We start from the raw sequence: 21,169 nt of genomic DNA, 5'->3' as shown, positions 1-21,169 counted from the left end.
CACAAGGACTGGGTGGACAGGGGAGCAGCTCCCATTACAGTGACCCTCTCCCCCTGCAGCTGACAAGCAATGGAGGCAGAAGGGGGGGGGGTGTCTGGAGCTTCCTGCACTGGGGGAGGGGGTGTCTGACCTGGGAAATCCTATTCTCTTCCCCTGCCCCGCCCAGCTGGGACTAGCAGCTCAGTGCAGGGTAGGAGCCACCGACTGGGGCATCCCAGCCTCCCCGCAATTTACCTTTCTGCTGGCTGCTCTGGGCACCCGAAACAACATGCCAGCAGGGGCACGTGACTGCTTTTGCGGCTTCTCTTTGCTTCCCTGCAGAAAAATGACTCTGACGGGGAAGCAAAGAAACCTGAAGGGCACATGAATTCTGCATGCATGCAGTGGCGCAGAATTCCCCCAGGAATAACATTTAAATTTTGAGTGTCTAGCCTTCACTAAGGTACTGTAGGAAACAGATTCAGAACACTAAAAATAAACGAACTTTGTTCTGTGTTCTGGCCCTGCAACACAATTTTAACACGTATTTTTAAGAAGTCTGCAGTATGCACTCACCCTTTCTTGTGCCAACTTTTTCATTTCTTCCTGTAACTTGTTCAGGATGTGTAGATTTGGCTTGTTCTTTTTGGCATACTGCTGAAGTTCTATCACACTTTTATCAGAGGTTTCCTGCACAATAGGACCATAAGTAGTAGCAGAAAAAACGTTACCCAAAAAATCAGTCTCTCGTGTGTATTTTTTTAATAGTCACACCTCACAGAATTTAAGCAGGGTAGGTTCCCCCCCACCCGTCCCTCTTTAAATGAAAAGGAACGTGCAACAAGTCAACTGTGTATTAGTTGCTAAAAATTGGTTTTACCATTTTAGCCTATAGCAAACACATGAGCTTGAGAAAATGCTGCATCTCTAAAAGAGTGCTGACCTTATGTCATGACAATAGCAAGAATCAATTAATTCAGAAAGCAGAATATCCTTTAGGGTTACTTATCAATATAGATAAGTAACATGCAACGAATAAAAGTATTAAGGCTAGAAAGCTATGCCAAGAGAAGGAAGGGAATGAAGAGTTTTTATCATTTTTAACTGCTCAGTATCACAACAGAAAAAAGCAACTTTTTACAGGGTAGATTACAAAGCAACCACAAAATCATGTTTACCTGTTTGACCATCTTGCTATTCTCTCTACCATACATACGCAATAAAGAGCCCCAGTTTTTCACATGCGGGTGCAGTAGCTGTAGGATTTTCTGAGAAGCTAGTTGTTTCCCAACTCTCTTGTTCTTACCTGGACAAATGATAACCAACACACAAACATCACACTAGAACATTAAAAAAGGGTGTACATAAAAACTACATTAAGGGACTCAATTAATATATTCCTAATTCTCTTCAAGATTTATACACCAAAGGGTAGAATAAGCATGTATCAACAAAATATTCACGCAAGATAAGCATTGAGGAGGACAAGAAAAAAGGAAGAATAATTTGTAAGCAAGCATAGGAAGTAAAAACCAAGAACAGTACTTACACCAGCCTCGCACTGTGTGCTTGCCACAAGTCATGACATATTCACTCTTCTGATTTTTACCAGGAATCACTTCAAACTTGATAGATGTGTCACCCATTCCATGGTTTCTTAAGCACACAAACTTAATATTGTAAGGGTCAACCAAGTAAGTTGCATAGAAAGAAACTGAACTGAACAATGTGAGGTCAACATAATTGAATCTGGACTTAAAGTACAGTAAATTTCAATTAAAAATTAAGCAAGCTAACAGGGAGTCTCATTTTCTGTGCCAGGAATGTGACTGTACCGCTTTGCAAAAAATCAGCATTACCGCCTCTCAAGTGACAGACAAAAATACATATAAAATTCTAAGGACCAGATCCTACGCTTATGAAGGGGGAGCAGCAATACCAGACCTGGGGCAATGCTGCGGTATAGACACTGGTGCAGACCACAGGTAACCGGCAGTTCCTGTCTCCTTCGGGTCATAGCAGACGGAGTAGGCGGGTGGCCACACTGATATTCACAAGTGCTGGAAAGGTACACCGTCCTGCCGGCACCTCAGTAGGAGTAGACGAGGAAGAAAGGAACAGAGGGACTCTTGTACCCTTCCTACTTTAGTACATCTAACAAACAGCAGAATTTGCCCCCAATAACATTTTTAGCATGGTTATGATGTGATCCTACCTTTTAAGGCACTCATGGAGAATCTGATATGGAGACAACAGTCCAGCTTTACTGGTCAGTTCATATACCCGTGAGTCCTCAATACTGATATGGTTAAAATACTACAAAAGAATTGAGACACGTTCTTCAGCTACTGGTCAAACAAGCACAATATTGAAAGTGTCCTACTTCTCAATTTCTTCTATATTTACGTTTGTAAACAAATTAAGTTTTCTATTTTTCATCACAGAGCATTTTAAACTACACATTAGATCTTCATTATCAGAATTACTGTGTTAGCCCTATTTTAGCAAGCAACACTACAGACCATTTCCTTCACACTCCAATATACAATGAGAAAAATTTACTTGTTCCTCTACTGTATATTAGAAAGCTTCTGACCTTATTTTTTTAAGCTCCCCCATTTCCACAAAAGATGTAATTCTCAGTTCTACTTATTGGCATTTCATACATAATAAAAACATTGTTGCCCAATACAACGAACTCTCAACTGTGATTTAATGCTTTTAATATTACATTTAAAAAAAAATCAATCTTTGGGCTGTCTCCTATAGTAAAATAAAAGCTTCCCCAATTCCCATACTTATTACGTCAATCTGCAGAGTGGTCTTGTCTCAGTTTCTCTTTCTAGGTAGCCTGTCCTGTTTAGGTTTTTCGGGGCAAAAACAAAGGGCTCAGTGATGACTGTTCTTTAATTTCTACTCATGATTTACTGTGTATTTATTGAAAGAACTCAATTAGGCAGATATTAGAAATTTAAAATAATATTTTCTCTACTTTAATCAAATAGCACTGTTGTCATTCCTCCAAACCACTTTTCTAGTACTTTCCACGATTTCGGGTTTGTAGCCCAAAGTTTCAGCTTGAGGTTGGAGATTTACTAGCCTCTTACAGTAAAGAGCTACTATCCACTTTCTATTATATGAACAAGTCCAGAGAGTTCAGGCTCAGAAAACTCCAGCAAAGTGTTCCTTCTAGTGTGAATCCCGGTCTTTTTATTTTAAAATCAGTATCTGTCTCCAATTATTTCAAGATTGGACACACATTCTTTAGGGATCGTTTAAGAACAATAAGCTCAATCCCACCAGGAATGATATAGGAGGGCAGACTAGAACAGTGACTCACAAACATGTGGGCCACCAGCACTCTCTGGTGGTCTATGGAGAGCTAGCTGTCCCTGTTTTCAGTCTCTCTACAGATACTTGAGATGCTTTTTGCAATGCACAGCTTGGAGGCTTGCAGAAACTGCTAAAAACAAGAAAGAGTGCAAACAGGAGCCAGCCTCAGGGACTGGAACCACTAGCATATGAGGAATATGCCAGGGACACAAGGCTGGCCAACAATGTCTAGTGAAGCAATGGAGAATCAAGTGGCTGGACAGTATATGCAAGTGACAGGACACCCAGAAAACAGGGAAAAAGGCAGGGGAAGAAAAACAAATGTGAAGGGAAATGAATTTAAGAGCAAAATTAGACAGTGATTAATCTTTGATCAAATTAAAAGATTATTAGAATATTTAATGTGACCAATTTGTTGCAAGAAATTGCTGTAGTTGCCACAATGATGTTATGCAATCATGGCTAAAATGGAGTCACACAACAACCTCTATCAAGCAATGGTCTACAATGAAAGAGTTTAGAAACGCCTGGACTAGTTAACCCACAAGAAGTTGCTTCCAATGCATGTACTGGTTAAAACAGCCAAAGTCTAAATAGTGATCTACCTCTAAGCTACTATTAAAAGGTTTTATGTACATTTTTATTTGTGCTGTTGCTTGTACTTCCATGGGCTAGGCTTGAACCCCATGGATAGGGCTAACAGAGAGAGTTAAGGGACAAAACAGGCTTGACAACTGAAGTCTGGTCTCTTTCTGAAGTTTCTACACATTTGTCCAATGTACTTTTAAACAACTCTGGGCATGTGAAAAAAGTCAAGCATTAATAACTATCATTTTCACAAATCATCAAGAGGACAAGAGAAAAAGACCTCATCCCTACTAAGATCTTCCCACCCAAAATTTGTTTACCATGGTAGTATTAGACTATCTATATGTGACTCTGGATTTTTTCCCCCCCTAATTCCAAGCACCATGTATTTGATAATATAAGAAAAATCACAAGTATTGACTGTTTCTTCCTGAAAACACGAGGGACTTCAGTAATTAGGACAGCACTTTGTAATGTTGAAGGAGAAAAAAAAGCCAAAAACAAACAAATAAAAAAACCCACAAAACATACAACCAAAGAATACACTCACTATCTTGTATTCAGGGCTGGAAAAATCCAATTTCCCATGACAAATCCCAATCAGAGCCAAGTCATCAGTTTCCTCAGAATTTAAGTTTTTATTGACAGCCTTCCAAATGTGAAACAAATTTAAGTGGATTCAGTGTTGTCTTATGAAGTCAGCAAACTAATGGCTTCAATTTGCCATTTTGCTATTGCTTCACTTAAATTAACCACTAAGATCAAATTTCATATCTGCTCTTCAGAAGGTCAGGTTCATGATGCTGGTCAGGAAATTTATGAGCAATACCAAAGGCAGCACTAAAAAGTCACTCACAGGAAATGAAATCCCCACAGAATGGAAACTAGGGAGGGGATTGAGTAACAGAGATCTGCTTCGTCTTGTATCAACCAGGAGACTCTGGTCAGAGGAATAAAGCTGCCAACTTTGTCATTTTTAGCAGCTGAAGCAGATTTGGGGTGAACTGCAAAATGTATCAAGAACTGATATGAAAGAAGACGAGTCTCCTTTCCCCCACCAAGCAAGCTCTAAAGACAATACTGTGGTAGAAATCCCAGCAGCCAAGGCTTGGAGAGATCCGCATTTCCCACAAGGACTGATGCTGGATCTTGCTAGAGAGAACCCTTCACCCTCTTTATCACTTTTTGGCTACTAGGTAGTTACTATAAATTTCAAGCCTTTAAACTAAAATCTTCCACCTGAATGGGAAACTGATAACTACCACTATGTAGTCAGCATCCACATACCCTCTGCCTTTTGGCATCTAATGCTTTTTAAATTAAGTTATTTTATATCAGAAGGTCAAGTTAATTTATACCTCAAGTTCTTCACTGTCTTTGGGCTTTTCCTCAGAGGTCTGTTTAACAAAGTCAGGAATGAGGATTTCCAGTGTAGCTCGGGCTGTGAGAAATGATTTAATGTCTTGATTACATTTACTATATACAAAGATTCTACAAAGGCATGTTTATGACAAGGCAACATCATTTCTTTCTAAAACAGAGGCCCTCAAAGTGTGGGGCACAGCCCCCTAGAAGACGAAGGGGACCATGGAAGGGGGAGTGGCAGGGCCCAGGCCACCCCCACGGGGGTGGGAAGGAAGCGCCACCCATCCCTTCCCCACCCCCTGCTCTGCTCCAGTTCTGCCTCCAGTCACGTACCTGGCTCCCACCCCCGAAGGAAGCGCCACCCATCCCTTCCCCACCCCCAGCTCTGCTCCAGTCCTGCCTCCAGCCACGTACCTGGCTCCCGCCTTCGCACCCTGGGTGTGGCTCCGCCCCAACCCCAGCCTTAGTCCCACTCCCAACCCTGGCCCCTTTACCCTGTCCACATCCCCGCCCCCAAGCCATGGCCCCAGCCCCAAGGGGGGGGGGGGGTCCACAACCCTCAAAAGTTTGGGGACCACTGTTCTAGAATGAAAGATTCTCAGAGCTGCAGTTCACAGATAAGTAAACTTGTTTCTACTTTATAATGAGGCTTGGTGGAACTGGATTTTTTTAAGAATAAATTTCAATATAGATAATATGAATGTTTATTTTTAAGCATTTTTTTCCATTTTTATCAATTTAAATGTCCACAGTTATCAGTAACTATGGGGAGCTCTGTCAGTAAATAATTGTCTGTAGACATACTAATTCAAAGAGTTAAAGCTTTATGACTGTTAAACACCAATTGTCAACATCACATCAAAATATACAAAGTAAATATCCTTAAATAAAACACTAAGAAGTTCTCAAGCAGCATTTTTGTAACTAAATGTAAATTTTTATCATCGATGGAAATGTTCTTAGTTGGTTTGTGCATGTACGGTGAAATTGACATTTACCGATAAAAATCTAATCCTTCCAAGCCTCTATGTAGTATACAATTTATTAATTTATAAGTACAGAGTCTGTCTGAACACTGACTTATTTAAGAAAGTGTATTTAAGCTTACTGAGTCAACACTGAAAGACTCATCACTATTAAGCTGTACACTCACCCATAAACAATTGCTTCTGGCAAAAGTCTGGAGTCACAAGAGAGTTTAAGTCAAACTTTCAAAAGTGCTTAAGTTCCATTTGCAAAAGTGGCATAGAAGACCAAGTTCCACTGACAGTCAACATGACTAAGGCCAGGTCTACACTTAAAGATTTTGCCAGTGTAGCTATGAAGGTTAGAAGTGTGATGCTTTTACAGTAGCCATGCCAGAAAAAAAAACAAGTACAGGTGCAGTTATACCAGCAAAAAAAGTGCTTTTAGCAAGTATAGCTTATTTAATTTGCCAAACCAGTCTAAGCTATATCAGCAAAAGTACATTTTGCTCATATAACTGCATCTGCATTAGGAGGATTTTGTCGGTATAGCTCTAAAGTTGGAAAGGCTTCAAAGTGTAGCCAAGGTCCTAGGTTCCTAAATCACTTAGGCACTCTTTAAAATATGATACCTTGTCTTTATGCTGAGCCCTTAAGCCAGAGTTTGAAAGCAGCTGGCCTCCAAAACATTCACATCTAGGGATGAGTACAAAGTTCTAAGTATCCACGCCCCAAACCATCCAGAGACTTATTACAGAACAGAGTCAACATCTTAAACTGAAAGCAAATAAGGAGCAAATGGTAGTCTTTGGAAACTGGAACAATAAGTTCAATGTGGCTTACACTACCAAGCAAAAAGATCAAAATTACCAGAGAATTTCACAGAAGGACAAGAATTGGGTAATTATATTTTACCTTTCACATTTATATGATCACCCTTTGTACTCCCTTTATGATCTTAAATCTCACGAAATCTTATGGCTTTTCTAGAAATAGAGAATTACTTCATATCTGCTGATTAAAGATCCAAGATTAGTATTTATGTTAGTGTCTGAAGTTTCTCCAAGGTTTCTAAATCCCACAGTTAGTTGCTTGAGACAGGATTCATTGTAAATTTAATAGTGTTCCCCAGTTCAATTGTTAACCATTTTCCTCCAAAAATATACACGAATACACCTCTCAGTTGAGTATCAAAAAAAGCTTAATTTAATCCTACTCATTGCTGTTAACCAATCATCTCCAAAGCAGAGGTACAAGTAGGCAAGCATAGCAATTCAATGGCTGGTACTTAGGAAGTATGTATGTTACCAGCTTTATTCTTGGCGAGTTTTTTGCTGCTTGCAGTTCCTGCCCCATAAGTCACTCCATCAATAATCACTGAGGCTCCAAAAGGCTCACTTGGGTTCTCTTAAAATGTGGGAGAGAAAAGCTTTTCAAAATTCCAATCTTTTAAATATAAACACACATTAAAAACATACAGTAAAAATAAAATCATCAAGAATATGAGAATACCCCATACTTGGAGATTTGTTTTCTCCTTCATTTGAACCTCAAGAGATCTGAAAACTAACTTCTTCCTCGCAGGGGTTCTCAAACTGTGGGTCATGATCCTATTTTAATGAGGTTGCTAAGGCTAGCTTATACTTGCTGGGGCTCAGGGCCGAAGCCCAAGCCCCAGGGGCTGAAGCCGAAACCCTTGGGCAGCGGGGCTCAGGTTACAGGCCCCCTGGCTGGGGCTGAAGCCCTTGGACTTTGGCTTTGCCCCCCTCTCCCTCACCAGGGCAGTGAAGCATGGGCTTTGGTCCCCCTACCTGGGGCAGTGGGGCTTGGGCGGGCCCAGGCTTCGATCCTCCCCTCCTGGGGTCACATAGTAATTTTTGTTGTCAGAAGGGGGTCACGGTGCAGTGAAGTCTGAGAATCCCTGCTCTAGAGAATAGCCATCACCGCTCACCCATTTATATACAAAAACATATGCATCTTTTCTCAGAAGGGACATATCAACCATGAAATCATCACCATCTCATGTACTTGTTCAGAATTAAAGTACTGTGATTGTGTTACATTGTGAGCACATTTTTTTGGAATTTCTGTCAACATTAAGGTTTTAATTCCATATGATGTTTTGGAGTCACTTACATAGTGTTCCAACACAAAACCTAAGCATTTTATAGTGAAGCATAGTATCAAAGGTTTCAGAGTAACAGCCGTGTTAGTCTGTATTCGCAAAAAGAAAAGGAGTACTTGTGGCACCTTATCTCTACGGTGCCACAAGTACTCCTTTTGTTCATCAAAAGTGCTTTTTGAAGAACTAGAGCTGAAATATAAATCCAATAGGATTAACACAACGGGTGAGAGAAGAAAAGGGTCTTATTTCAACAAACATGATCTAGCAGCTGAATGGCTTTTTTATGTGCCCACCACACAGCTGGAAGGGCACAAGTTCTTTCTCCAATACACATGTGATGAAATGGATAAAAGCAGAGGCAAGGAAGTTATGTATGCCTTTGGGTAAGGCTGACTGGAGTGTGTGGCTGGATGAAGCAAGGAAAACCTGGAAGATATCTGCAGACGAGGTAGATGGTTTTGGTACAATAAACTGTGATCTGCTAATTTTGTGTCATTTTTAGGTTGCCTGTGTTAGATAATGTAATCTAACTCATTCAACCCCAATCCTTATCTCGAAGGTTAGATCCCAAGGACAGTTGCTCCCCTGGATCTTTGTCCAACTGGGAGCCTCTCATAGGGCAGATAAACCCAGCAGGAAGTTTAAAGACTCAGCCAGGAACTATCAGGATATGGTCCATCACCTTAGGATAATTTGATTCTTTTTTCATGTATTTATTTAGATTTAAAATTATAAAATAAGATGGCATGCAAAAATGCTCCTGGCAGTCCAATAACTTCATTAATTAAACAATATAATGAAATCCCAGCAGCTTTGAAATAATAATTCCAAGAGGAACTCAGCCAGCCAGCCACCTACAGAATTCATTCCACCCCTTCATCATTTTGGGAAGCAGATAGTTAATCTTTACACTCTTTCTATTCTTATTAACTGGATGGAAACTTTATAATCTATATCTAACCAACTTTATTTTTTCCTCTTCATATAGAAAAAAACAAAATTATAATTCCAGCAACTGCCTGAGGAGTTAACGGCGACTAAGTATAGATCCACTTACCACATGACCGTGGTCATTTTCAGTATCCATTCACATATTTTCAGAGGTCAATTTGTATGCATACAATTCTAATGTTACCAGATTTATGAAGGAACATAATGCCATAATGACAAGACTGATACGGATCAACTTCAACATGAAATACAAGAGCTGTAATGAAGATATTTGAACTTTGACTTGCCAAAGTCAATCCAATTTTTGTGAGCAATAAAATTCAAATTAATGTTAAAAAGTTAGTATGGCTATCCCAGCATAAATGTGTGTTGTGTGTAACATAATAGATAATATATTAAGCGAAACCTTACAATTCTAAAGATCCGTTGACACAGGAATAAAAACCCCACAGTTGGCCTGGGTCAGTTGATTCAGGCTCATAGGGCTCAAGCTGCAGGCTAAAAAATTGTTGTGTAGATGTTCGGGCTTGGGCTGGAGCCCAAACGTCTACACAACAATTTTTCAGCCCGCAGCCTCAGCTCCACGAACCGGAGTCAGGGGATCCAGGCCAGCCACAGTGGTTCCTCAGGTCTTTTATCCCTGTAGAGACACACCTTAAGAAGCATTTCCTAATTAAAAGGTCTACGTTAACTTTAGTATAAGGCCATTTTGGAAATAATTTGGGTTTATTTTTAAAAGAATTCTTTTAACACTAGTCAATTCAATAATAGTGCACAACATGCTATTCAACTGGCTGCAAATCAGATCTTCTGGATACTAAGTGACATGAGTAAAATAATCAGACACTACCCTTATGACTGATAGTGTCATACAATAAAAGTTAGGATTACCACATTTCAATAGTGCTTCCTTTTAGATGAAAGTCAAATATATACATTACCTAAATCAGTTTTCATTTTAAAGTATTTTTTCCAGCTCAGAGGAACATAGTAACACTGTTTTTGTAGTGTACACGTGTATACACACACACACACGTACGTACGTAAGGGAGAGGTAAAAGGAGGCAGAAGATTATGCTACTTTTGTTGTACAAACTAGAATTTGGCCCACAGTATACTCTCAAGATGCTTAGTAGGAAAGTCTCCATTTCTTGCTGCTTTTCAGAATACCCAAGCATTAAAATAAGTATCACTGAACAAAAAGTATTGTGCTGAAGTTAGAATTCATGCAGACTTACCACATTCAAAGAAATTGTAAACAGGGCGGACCTTTAGGACTCGTTGCATATATTCATGCAGTATGCAAACTTCAGACTTCCCATTGGGATTAATAACAAACTCTGGGAAAATAAAGACCTTTCATTTAAGTAATTCCAGGCTTTTGAAAAACGGTCTACAAAAAACAAAAATCCAAAACTGCAAGCTACTGAGATTAAAAATGCCCTGCTTATTAAACATTTATTCAAATGCATGAAATTAAATATTATGATAAATGCAGTTTACTCAAACATGAATTACTAAAACCTCAGAGAGTCCATTTTTAAAGGCTTTTTTAAAACAATTACTAAGAAAATAAATCTTAGATCAAGTTCTGAGAAGATTGAAAAATACACTAATTATTGTAACATGCCTATTAAATAAATACTCACTTTTCTGCAGCCACTGAGGTTTCCTGACATCCAATCATAGAACCACAGAAATGCAGGGCTGGAAGAGACCTTGAGAAGTCACCAAGTCCAGCCCCCTGAGCTGTGGCAGGACCCAGTAAGACTAGACTATCCTTGAAAGCTGTTTGCCCAATTTGTTCTTAAAAACTTTCCATGATAGGGACTCCACAACGTCCTCTAGAAACCTATTCCATAGCTTAACTGGCCTTAGAGTTAGAAAGTTTTTCCCTAAGATCGAACCTAAATCTCCCTTGCTGCAGATAGAGCCCATTACTTCTTGTCCTACCTTCAGTAAACTTGGAGAACAATTGATCACCATCCTGTTTATAAACAGCTCTTAACATATTGGAAGGCTTACGTCGCCCCTCAGGCTTCTCTTCTCAAGACTAAACATGCAGTTTTTTCAACCTTTCCTCATACGTCAGGTTCACTAAATCTTTTATCATTTTTATCCTTTTATCTTCTAGACTTCTTCCAATTTTTCCACATCCTTCCTCAGCTGTGGTGCCCATAACTGGACACAATACTTCAGCTGAGGCCTCACAGTGCAGAGCAGAGTGGGACAATTACCTCCTGTGTCTAACATACAACACTCCTGTTAATACATCCCAGAATCAGATTAGCCTTTTTGGAGCTGCATCACACTGACTACTCATTCCGTTTGTGGTTCACTATAACCCCCAGATCCTTTTCAGCAATACCACCACCTAGACAGTTATATTCCCCATTTTGTAGTCGTGCATTTGATTTCTCCTTCCTATCAGACTCTAGCACCTCAAATCGACCACAGAAAAGTTATTGTCTCATAGCAAGATAAAATGGGTTATGTATGAATCCGTTCCTTTCCCTGGTGGACGTAGGCTTCAAATCCAACTCATGAAAGTGAAAAGAGCTTGTCCTATCCCAGAGAAATGTGCCAGCAAGATCTGCCAGGTCCAACTGGAAGGCTGCACTTATTCCCATGGGAAGAAGCAGCATATTTCTCCACAGTGGAGAGAACTGTTTGCTGGACCCAAAAGACAAAATACACTATCCCTGAACTATCCTAGAAAGGGAGATCACATTTGATTCTAGCCAAAAAAGGACTTTTGTTTGTTAATCATCCCCTGAAACAAAGGAACTGCTTCATTTATACCCACTGAAGCAAACTGCTTTAGCGTCACCACCATGAAGGGACTGTTTGTTTAATCATACTGGAGCTAGAGAAACTGTATTTTACTAGAAAACAATGAAGTATTACATTAAATAAAAAGGCAGAAGGAACTAAGACAACCATTTACCTGAAAGTCTGACCAATAAAGAAATCCTGTTAACCCTACACAAGCATGGTGTCCTGGTATTTTTTGGGGATGTGAAGCCTGCCAAATTAAGATGACAAGATGCCTGATGATGCAGCCCCCCAATGGCCCAGGATTCTGAGACCAATCAAATCAGAATTTAGAAGGACTGGATCCAACTCTTAAAGGGATATGTAAGTTGATTTTTTTAAAACTAACTTCAGAAGTTCAAGTTTCTCATAAAACACACACAGGCTTGTTGTTAAATTTCTTTTTCTTTCTTTCTTTTTCTAAAATGTTTTCTCTGCTCCCCTGCTGTTTATAATTTTTTTTCAGCAAGGCTGAAAGTAGGTGGACCCAAAAGCAATACGTACACACACTCAGGCCAGTCCTCCCCATCTGCTCTACATACATAGGCCTGCTTTATGCCTATTCAGTTTCATCTTTGCTGCCGCAATTACTAGTAAACACCCCTTTCCAGGTTCTTAGAAGACCATGCACAAGCTCTACCCTGTGCAGTACATGTATGATCTCACCACATTAATGCAGGAGATGTTAGAATATAAGTGACTAGTCAAAGTGCGGTCAAATACACAAAGCAAAATAGTTTTCTCTTGATGGGAGAAAAGAATGACAACTGGAATACTGCTCAGGACCAAGAAGTCAAAATAGGCGCTTGGGGGGTCCCAGGCGAGGGCTTGTGGACTGGCAAAACCCCAGCTCTGACTACTTCCTCCTATGGGATCTATGCCCCTTTCTGGGGTAGTCCCACTGTCTCAGGGGAGGGAAAGGCTGCGTAAATATGTACTGTGGATGGTACTGCTGCTGCTGACCACCAACATAATGGCCCCTCTGCACTGCTGGCATGTACACTCCCAAAGATCAAAGGGTAGCCTAGGAGTCCTTGAAGGAGTGCAGAGTCTTATCAGCCTTGTCCGAAAACAGTGCTTGATATCAAAGGGCAAATCCTCTATGGCCTACTGCACTTTGGGAGCAATGCCCAAATTCTGCAGCCAGGAAACCCTTCTCATGATCATTGCCTAGACCATCACTGTGGCTGAAGTATCTTAACTACCAAGCAGCCTTCACTGACAAATGCCTGAAATTCTGCTCTTGAGGCTTCAGGCAGCCTGTCTGCAAACTTAAGACATAGCTGTACTTGAAACAGCAAAACCTGCTGGTTAGCAATTTGCACCTGCAAGGAAAAGGAAGTGTAAATCTTCTTAAGTCAATTTGTTTAGAGTCCTTTTCCTTGAGAGTGGATTTAAACCTGCCTTGTTCACCATGGTTTTGACCAGTGAATCTGAGGCCAGATGGGAGTGAAAATTCAAATCCCTGCACCAGAACAAAGTAGCGCTTCTCCATGTGCTTTATCACAGGTGGTACTGAAGTTAACATGCTCTAGAGGACCTTAACAATGTGTTCTTTGAGCCGGCTAATAGGAAGAACGACTCTCCCAGGCGCAGTTGGCTGTAGGATATCCACTAACTTGTGGGTGTTCTCCTTCATGAACTCTGCTTAGATACCTAGAGAAGCGGCCACTGACTGCAAAAGGTGCTGATACACTTCGAAATACCGAAGTGGAGGAAGAGCCAGGCATCACAGATTCATCCAGGGATGAAGATGAAGCGGTTAACTATTTTGGATCCTGCTCTAGGACTGAGGGGCCTGGACAGAATGATGCTGGAGGCTTACCAGTGCCTGTGGTGGATCGACAGTCAATGCCACAGATCTGGTCAGTGATCTTGCCTTTGAGCAAGATGAGGAGTAGCACCTCCTCTTCTCCTGGAGGCTACTGGTATGGATAGGCCCTTGGTAGCCTGTAGATGCAAGGCCAGGGACCCCCAACCTGATAGAAAGAAGAGCGCTGATCCTGGTACCCAGAGCACTCCATGAACACCCCCTGGATGCCAAAGAGTTCCAGGCTTCAGGAGATAAAGATTGAGCAAGCACTGAGGGTGCGAGCAACCGGTCTGACTAGTGAGTCCATAGCCCAGAATGATGAGGAAGCTGGTGCTGATGGTGGAAATGCTACCAGAGGCACCAAGTATGCCTTCATTGTTTCGGTACTGGAAGCGGTATTGATCCTGAAGACAGTAGCCATGCCAAAGGAACTGATAGTGCTGATGTACAGGGTGGTGACTGCTGCCAGAGTAACATTGGTGACACCAGTTGCAGGAATGCCAAAGACATTCCTGGTGCTGGGGAGGTCCCTTGCACCAAGCCTTGCACCAGCCTCTCTTCCAATGACTGTAAAAGGGAATCCTCAGTGTACAGTGTTGACAGACTCAGAGATTCAGCTGCCTGCCCAGTCAACAGGGCTATCAAAGCCACAGCCCTGTTAAAGTTGTGGACCAAGGGTTAGGTTGGGACAAAGGCAGAGGAGGTCCGTTGCTGCCTGAGACACTGCCGACGCAGAAACAGCTGGTGCTAGTCACCTCATCGGTACCAGACACAACAGATGCCCGGGGACTGGAAACAGAGTCAATGCTATGGGGGTCTCTGATCTCCTTGCATGGTACTGGGGTGTGGTTGATGGGACCTGCTCCAACCCATGCATTGGCATTCACCCTGTGCCAATCTGCCCTCCTTCTGGGGCATGCAGAGGAGTCCCCATGCAATCTGGAGCTGCCTCAGGTCAGTCTTATGCAACCTTTATCTCAGCACACTCAACAGGGTAGGACTCCTCCATCTCTTTGGAGGGTTGCCAGTTCCTGAATACGAGCAGCAGCACTCTCAGAAAGTGATGGCAACCTCTGATCTGACAAGGGCCTCATCACTGAAGCAGGCCAAATGGCCTGTTTGAGCTATTGCTGCTTCAGACAAAGATCCCTCACCACCTGTGTCAGTTTGGTCAATGATCTGCAAATTGAACACCGCTCCTTGATGGGGGCTTTGCCTAGGCACAGCAAGTATCACATGTGGGGATCCTTGTTGAGGATCACCCACCCAGCCCCCCCCCCCCACACACACACACACACAATGGACAATGTTTAAACTCTGGTGAAGGCATCACCAGGGAAATACTTAAATTACAGCTAACGCTAAATCAAACTAAACTATACTAACCAATTTATTTGAGCATAAGCTTTTGTGAGCTACAGCTCACTTCATCAGATGCATACTGTGGAAAGTGTAGAAGATCTTTTTATACACACAAAGCACAAAAAAATACCTCCCCCCACCCCACTCTCCTGCTGGTAATAGCTTATCTAAAGTGACCACTCTCCTTACAATGTGTATGATAATCAAGGTGGACCGTTTCCAGCACAAATCCAGGGTTTAACAAGAACGTCTGGGAGGGGTGGGGGGGTAGGAAATAACCCTATTTCCCCTTGTTTTTTCCTCCCCCCCCAGACGTTCTTGTTAAACCCTGGATTTGTGCTGGAAACAGCCCACCTTGATTATCATACACATTGTAAGGAGAGTGGTCACTTTAGATAAGCTATTACCAGCAGGAGAGTGGGGTGGGGGGAGATTTTTTCATGCTTTGTGTGTATAAAAAGATCTTCTACACTTTCCACAGTATGCATCCGATGAAGTGAGCTGTAGCTCACGAAAGCTTATGCTCAAATAAATTGGTTAGTCTCTAAGGTGCCACAAGTACTCCTTTTCTTTTTGCGAATACAGACTAACATGGCTGTTACTCTGAAACCTAAACTAAACTATATACAACTAGAAAAGTCACTGAAATAGAGGGATTGTGAGGCGAAAGCCATACATAGTTCAAACTGCAGCCATGGGTGGTAAGTTATTTCCCTGATAGCATAAGAAAAGGCTTCACCACCTATGTCCAAAGCAACCAGTATAAATTAAATTAGAGCATATCCTACAATCTTTCCTAAGTCAAGCAGAGTCTTCCATGCAGGACAGCAGGCTCATTAGCCTTTAGTGTGTTGTAAGATTCCCAGCTACTGCAGCCAAAGTGCTCAATGCATTTTTGGATGCTATCAGAAAAGTAGGTACCATCTATTATTAAGTTCAATAAGGCTGAAAGAACCATTCTTTAGAACTTACTGCTCAGTATGACGCAAATTTAAATTGAAAAATAAATATAATTACATCATATAGCATAAGAGCATTATAAACCTAGAGCAGTAGAAAAGGAATGACTGAGCAAAAAAGATAAAGGGCTTAAGGACGAATTACAAACACCCTATTATCTGTAACTGGTGATTTTTAAACAAAAAAATGTTTTAAAAAAAATTCTTGTCATTAACTGATTCAGAACAGAGGCTGTGAAGATGACATTTCATTAATGATTCACAATGTAAGCAAAAATGTGTACCTTCTACACAATGTTTTCTATAGTAAATATGACAGGTTTCAGAGTAGCAGCTGTGTTAGTCTGTATCCACAAAAAGAAAAGGAGGACATGTGGCACCTTAGAGACTAACAAATTTATTTGAGCATAAGCTGTAGCTCACGAAATGTGCCACAAGTCCTCCTTTTCTTTTTATAGTAAATGTGTTTTGACAATAATTTTTCCAATGACCATAGCAGGTACAAAAACAGAACCAAGACTATAAACTTTCAAAAAGAAAAGGAGGACTTGTGGCACCTTAGAGACTAACCAATTTATTTGAGCATAAGCTTTCGTGAGCTACAGCTCACTTCGTCGGATGAAACCTATAAACTTCCAGTACTTCCTAAAATCATGGGACCATATAGAAATCAACACTTTCCATACTTTAAGTCAAATTTAATACTGGAAAATGACAAATTTCAAAATTCTAACTCCAACTAGATGAAACTTACCTTTCTTTGTAGGTGCATCTTGCACAGACAAGGTAATGAGTTTCTGATTGGCTGGCAGAATAGGCCGCTCAGACTCCGCCTGCTTCCGCTTCATTTCACGGTTGAACTGTCGTCTCTCAGCCCAGGTTCTGAATTTTTTTACGGTAACTTGTTCAAAATCAAAACGCTTTTCAAGGTAGTGTCTAAAATCCTCAAGGTCTATGAAAAATAATCAAATCCAGTTATTCCTATACTTCACCATGCAAGAGACCTGCCTGTGGACTCTCAAGAGCAAGATTAATGAAAAACTGCATGTAATTCATTTGTACAGTCACTCATTCCTGTCTTTTATTACATGTGCAACTGTTGTACCTTTGCCAAAAAAAGACTAACCCTCCACTGTGTCCAACACTTAATATTTTATATATTTTCAATGACAGTGCAATTTTGTTGGTTCCCAAAGCTTTACAAAACTTTCTCAAAACATAATTTCTATACTTGTTCCTATTATATTTATTCAAGTCTATTTTTAATGTAAAAACAATTTTCAGCTTAGTCTCTTTTTAAAAACAAGTTTTACAAATTGCCATCCTTGATTAGGCACAACAACTGTCAAGCAGGTCTTAAACAAAGAAATGTGTATTTACCTCAATTTACACATAAGTAGTAAGCAAGGTCCTTGAGACAGCAAGAGAGAGAGAGAGAGAAGGCAAACCTGCACTTTAGCAAACAGCAGCATGAAACCTCTTTCACAACAAGACCCCATATCTCCATCTCCACAGCTGGTAGGAACTTTATCTAGGGATAACCCTCAGGAAAATGCATTTCAAAGGGTGACAACTATAAAAGGGAAGGGCAAGCACACCACTCTTCTCTCTCCCTACCCATCTCTCTCTTTTCCACCTAAGACTACAAAAGAAACAGCATATGGACTTTGGAAGCAGACACTGACTTGAAAATTTGGTCAGCAGTGTCACTGGGAATTTGTGGTAAGACTTTTACCTTGAACCAATCTAGTTTATGTTTAGAAAGTGTTTTATCTTTCTCTCTCTTGTAACCATTTCTGACTTTAATGCCTTATACCTGTACTCATTTAAAATCTTTGTAGTTAAATAAACTTGTTTTATTCTTTAATCAAAACTAATCACGGGTTGTGAACTGTACAGGAATCTCCATTTATGGTGGCAAGCTGTTATATATTGATCCCCTTAGAGAGGAAATGAACCTAATATATCTGGACTGTCCAGTAGAGTAGGAGTATATTGGGTTCGCCCTGCAATTAGTAACCAAGGCTGCTAGATGCCAAAGTGTGGCTGGTGTTTTTGGACAGGCTGCTGGGGTCAGAGTTGCTGGACTAGGATTTTGTCTATACACAGCCACTTGGGCTGCAAACCTGCATGCCGTTTGTGAGGAGCCCAGGTTGAGAGCTACAGCAGCAAGCATTGTGAGACACCCCAAAGTTTCAGGGCTGGGGTGACAGCCCCTCACTGGTCTGGATTGCATCCCAGAATGTCATAATATGTACCTCAGTTTTTAGTTCAAAAGGAGGCTCAGTAGAAAGGGAGAATCAGTAGAAAACAGAACAATGACAAAGCTAAGTTTCCTCCAGAGAGAATACCAATGCTTCTTAAAAGAAGGGGGAGGGACAAAGGGGAGGAGACTATTAATGGGAAATGCTTGCCATTCTGGCTCCTGCCAGATTAACAGGATTGAATTTTCCCCAGGCCACAGCCTAGGGACACTAAATTGTTAAAAACCCCTTGCTACAGAGGAAGGAAGGGAGCACCTGCTGGAAGAGAGACTGACAAAGAAATGCAGAGAATGCAGCAACTCACTATTTCTCCCAGGCCAGAAGTACTAATACCATCACCTAGCTTTTATAGCATTTTTCATCAGTATTTCTTAAAGTACTTTACAAAGGAAGTCAGTATCATTATCCTTATTTTTACAGAGGCACAAAGAGGTGAAGTGACTTGCTTAAGGTTACCAGTGGCAGAGCCAGGAACAAGCCCTGAGCCCCAGTCCAGTGTTTTAACCACTGGGCTGAGTGGAACTTACCAAAAAAAATTCAAGGAAAGGAAAAAGTTTTAGGTAAGACCTTGGTATATAGGCTTTTTGTTTTTTCATTTCTCTTCTTGTTATATTCCTCTGAATGAATAAACAGTACGTTTTGATAGAACTCGAGTCATTTTAATTTGATGGTGGTCACAGGCCCCTGGAGAGACACTTTCTTGCAGGTGCCAAATACAGTTGGGCCAGTCACGTTTACACAGTTGGGAAACAGGGAGACTGTAATCCAGAGATCCAGTCCAAGAGTAGCTGAACCACAGTATTCCACCCCTGAGAGGTGCAGGAAGCCAAGCATGCAACCTGAGGGGGGGCTGTTGAAAGGGTCTGCAAAGGGCTCTAAAATGCAGTTTGCCATGTAACTGTAAAAGCAAGCTTTTTTATTTTATTCTCTGCTGATGCCCTGGACATTTTTAAGATACAATCACCACCTTCATCCACAATCTCTACACTATTGCAGCATAGAGGTTCTCTCTACAGTTCAGTTTTCTTTGTTTGTTGGCTGGGCAGCCACTTCATTTAGCACAAACTACATCAGCACTATGTACTTCTTACCAGGAAGCATCAATAAAATGGCAGCTCGCTGAAAGACCATCGGAACAGTTCACAACATTGAAAATACTAAACAGGTATTTCTTAAAGATACTTTGGGAAAAAAGTTGAGCTTAAGTTCATGTATTCTTAGTTAGTTAGTACACTACTCCATATTAGAAATAATCTGCATTTTTCCCATAGTTCTGTACTAACCTTAAGTTTTCAAACAAGTCTAAAAAGGAACTCATTTTAAACTTGTTGCTTAAGAAATTTACAGAGCCTATCTTAGGCTATGTCTACACTAGCACTTTTGCTGGTCATGGGTGTGGGAAAAAACAAAACAATCCCCCTGACCGACAAGTTTCCCTAACAAAAGTGCTGGTGTGGACAGCGCTATGTTGGCAGGAGACACTCTCCCACCAACATAGCTATCGTCGCTTGTTGGTGGTGATTTAATTATGCCAGTGGAAGATCTCTCCCACTGGCATAGAGAGGCTACATGGGAGACCTTACAGCAGTGCAGTTGCAGCAGTACAGCTGTGCCACTGTAAGATCTCTAGTGTAGACATGGCCTTAGGCTTTGTCTACATTACCTTGCTTTTAGCAACACGGCTGTGCTGCCACAGCTGTGCCGCTAAAAGGCACGCAGTGTATCTGCTGTTTGTCAGCAGGAGAAAGCTGTCCTGCAGACCAAAGACTTCCACTCCCTCCCCCCGAGTGGCAGCTGTGGTGCTGTTCACACCAGCAATTTTGCCAATGAAGATTTGCCGACGAAGTTGCAGTGTAGACAAAGCCTTAGTCCATTCACTGTAACATCTTGACTAATTAAACTACTACCATGAGGCTCTATTTTAACCATTATTCACACTCCTGTCACCTAGAGCAGTGCTACTCAAAGTGGTGGTCCGCGGACCGCTGCCGGTCCGCAAGCCATCGGCTGCCGGTCTGCAAGCACACTGGAAGAAAAAAAATTGCCAGTCCCCCACATCAGATAGCTTGAGAAGCACTGACCTAGAGGACACCTCTAGTGCACTATACACATGACTATACCATGAGACAATCTGGCAGCTGATGCCAGTGCACATTGTGGCCAACATTAAGCACAACAACATAGAGAGAACACTTTACTCTGGTACTCCATAATCTCCACTGGCTGCCTTTTAGCTTCTGGATAGAGTTTAAGGTGTTCATTTTAATCTATAAACATGAAACAATTTAAGACTTGGTTACTTGGGGCACAGCCCCTCCTCCGGTCTGGGATACTGTTGCAGATGCAATTAGTGGAAGCAACAGAGTTCCCGTCCGCTCAAGATGTATTAAAAAAGGATGTAGTAGGAAAGCTCCTAGCAGGGTGTTTGCTAATGATGAATTCCAAATATGCTCTCCTGTTTGCTCTGTCAGAACATGAATTGTTAGCTTTCCAGTAACACCGAACAACCCATATGTTACTTCCTGGATTTTAGAGGCGGGGCAGACTGCTGGAATATGTACAGAGGATAGTAAAGGCTTATTGTGGATATTGCTTTTGTTTGGAAGTATTATTCATAGATATTTAGGTCAGAAGGGACCATTATGATCATC

General features: G+C 41.2%; 2 protein-coding genes across 9 annotated transcripts in view; one reads left to right on the top strand and one right to left on the bottom strand.

Annotated features, from left to right (window-relative positions):
• The window catches only part of TRMT2A (tRNA methyltransferase 2A), a 36,541-nt gene extending 26,893 nt beyond the window's left edge, over positions 1-9,648 (top strand). Inside the window, exons 12-13 of one of the 2 annotated variants that reach the window (XM_073312310.2) lie at positions 8,656-8,803; positions 9,344-9,648. In XM_073312310.2, the coding sequence (XP_073168411.2) occupies positions 8,656-8,803; positions 9,344-9,361 (166 nt within the window). In that variant the 3' untranslated portion in view covers positions 9,362-9,648. Of the gene's footprint in view, positions 1-8,655; positions 9,307-9,343 lie in introns of those variants that run through there. The other variant, XM_073312309.2, reaches the window with a different exon arrangement.
• The window catches only part of DGCR8 (DGCR8 microprocessor complex subunit), a 60,409-nt gene that overhangs the window by 4,976 nt on the left and 34,264 nt on the right, over positions 1-21,169 (bottom strand). For 4 of the 7 annotated variants that reach the window (XM_073312299.2, XM_073312301.2, XM_073312300.2 and 1 more), the window contains 8 exons: positions 17,009-17,206; positions 10,545-10,646; positions 7,539-7,637; positions 5,259-5,341; positions 2,195-2,295; positions 1,529-1,635; positions 1,158-1,285; positions 556-669 (listed from right to left, as the gene is read on the bottom strand). In XM_073312299.2, coding sequence (XP_073168400.1) covers positions 556-669; positions 1,158-1,285; positions 1,529-1,635; positions 2,195-2,295; positions 5,259-5,341; positions 7,539-7,637; positions 10,545-10,646; positions 17,009-17,206 — 932 coding nt within the window. Of the gene's footprint in view, positions 1-555; positions 670-1,157; positions 1,286-1,528; positions 1,636-2,194; positions 2,296-5,258; positions 5,342-7,538; positions 7,638-10,544; positions 10,647-17,008; positions 17,207-21,169 lie in introns of those variants that run through there. The other 3 variants (XM_073312303.2, XM_073312305.2, XM_073312304.2) reach the window with 3 other exon arrangements.

Source organism: Lepidochelys kempii, chromosome 15, assembly GCF_965140285.1.
Source record: "Lepidochelys kempii isolate rLepKem1 chromosome 15, rLepKem1.hap1, whole genome shotgun sequence".
NCBI classification, from domain to species: Eukaryota; Metazoa; Chordata; order Testudines; family Cheloniidae; genus Lepidochelys; species Lepidochelys kempii.
This window is presented reverse-complemented; position numbering and strand designations above follow the sequence as displayed.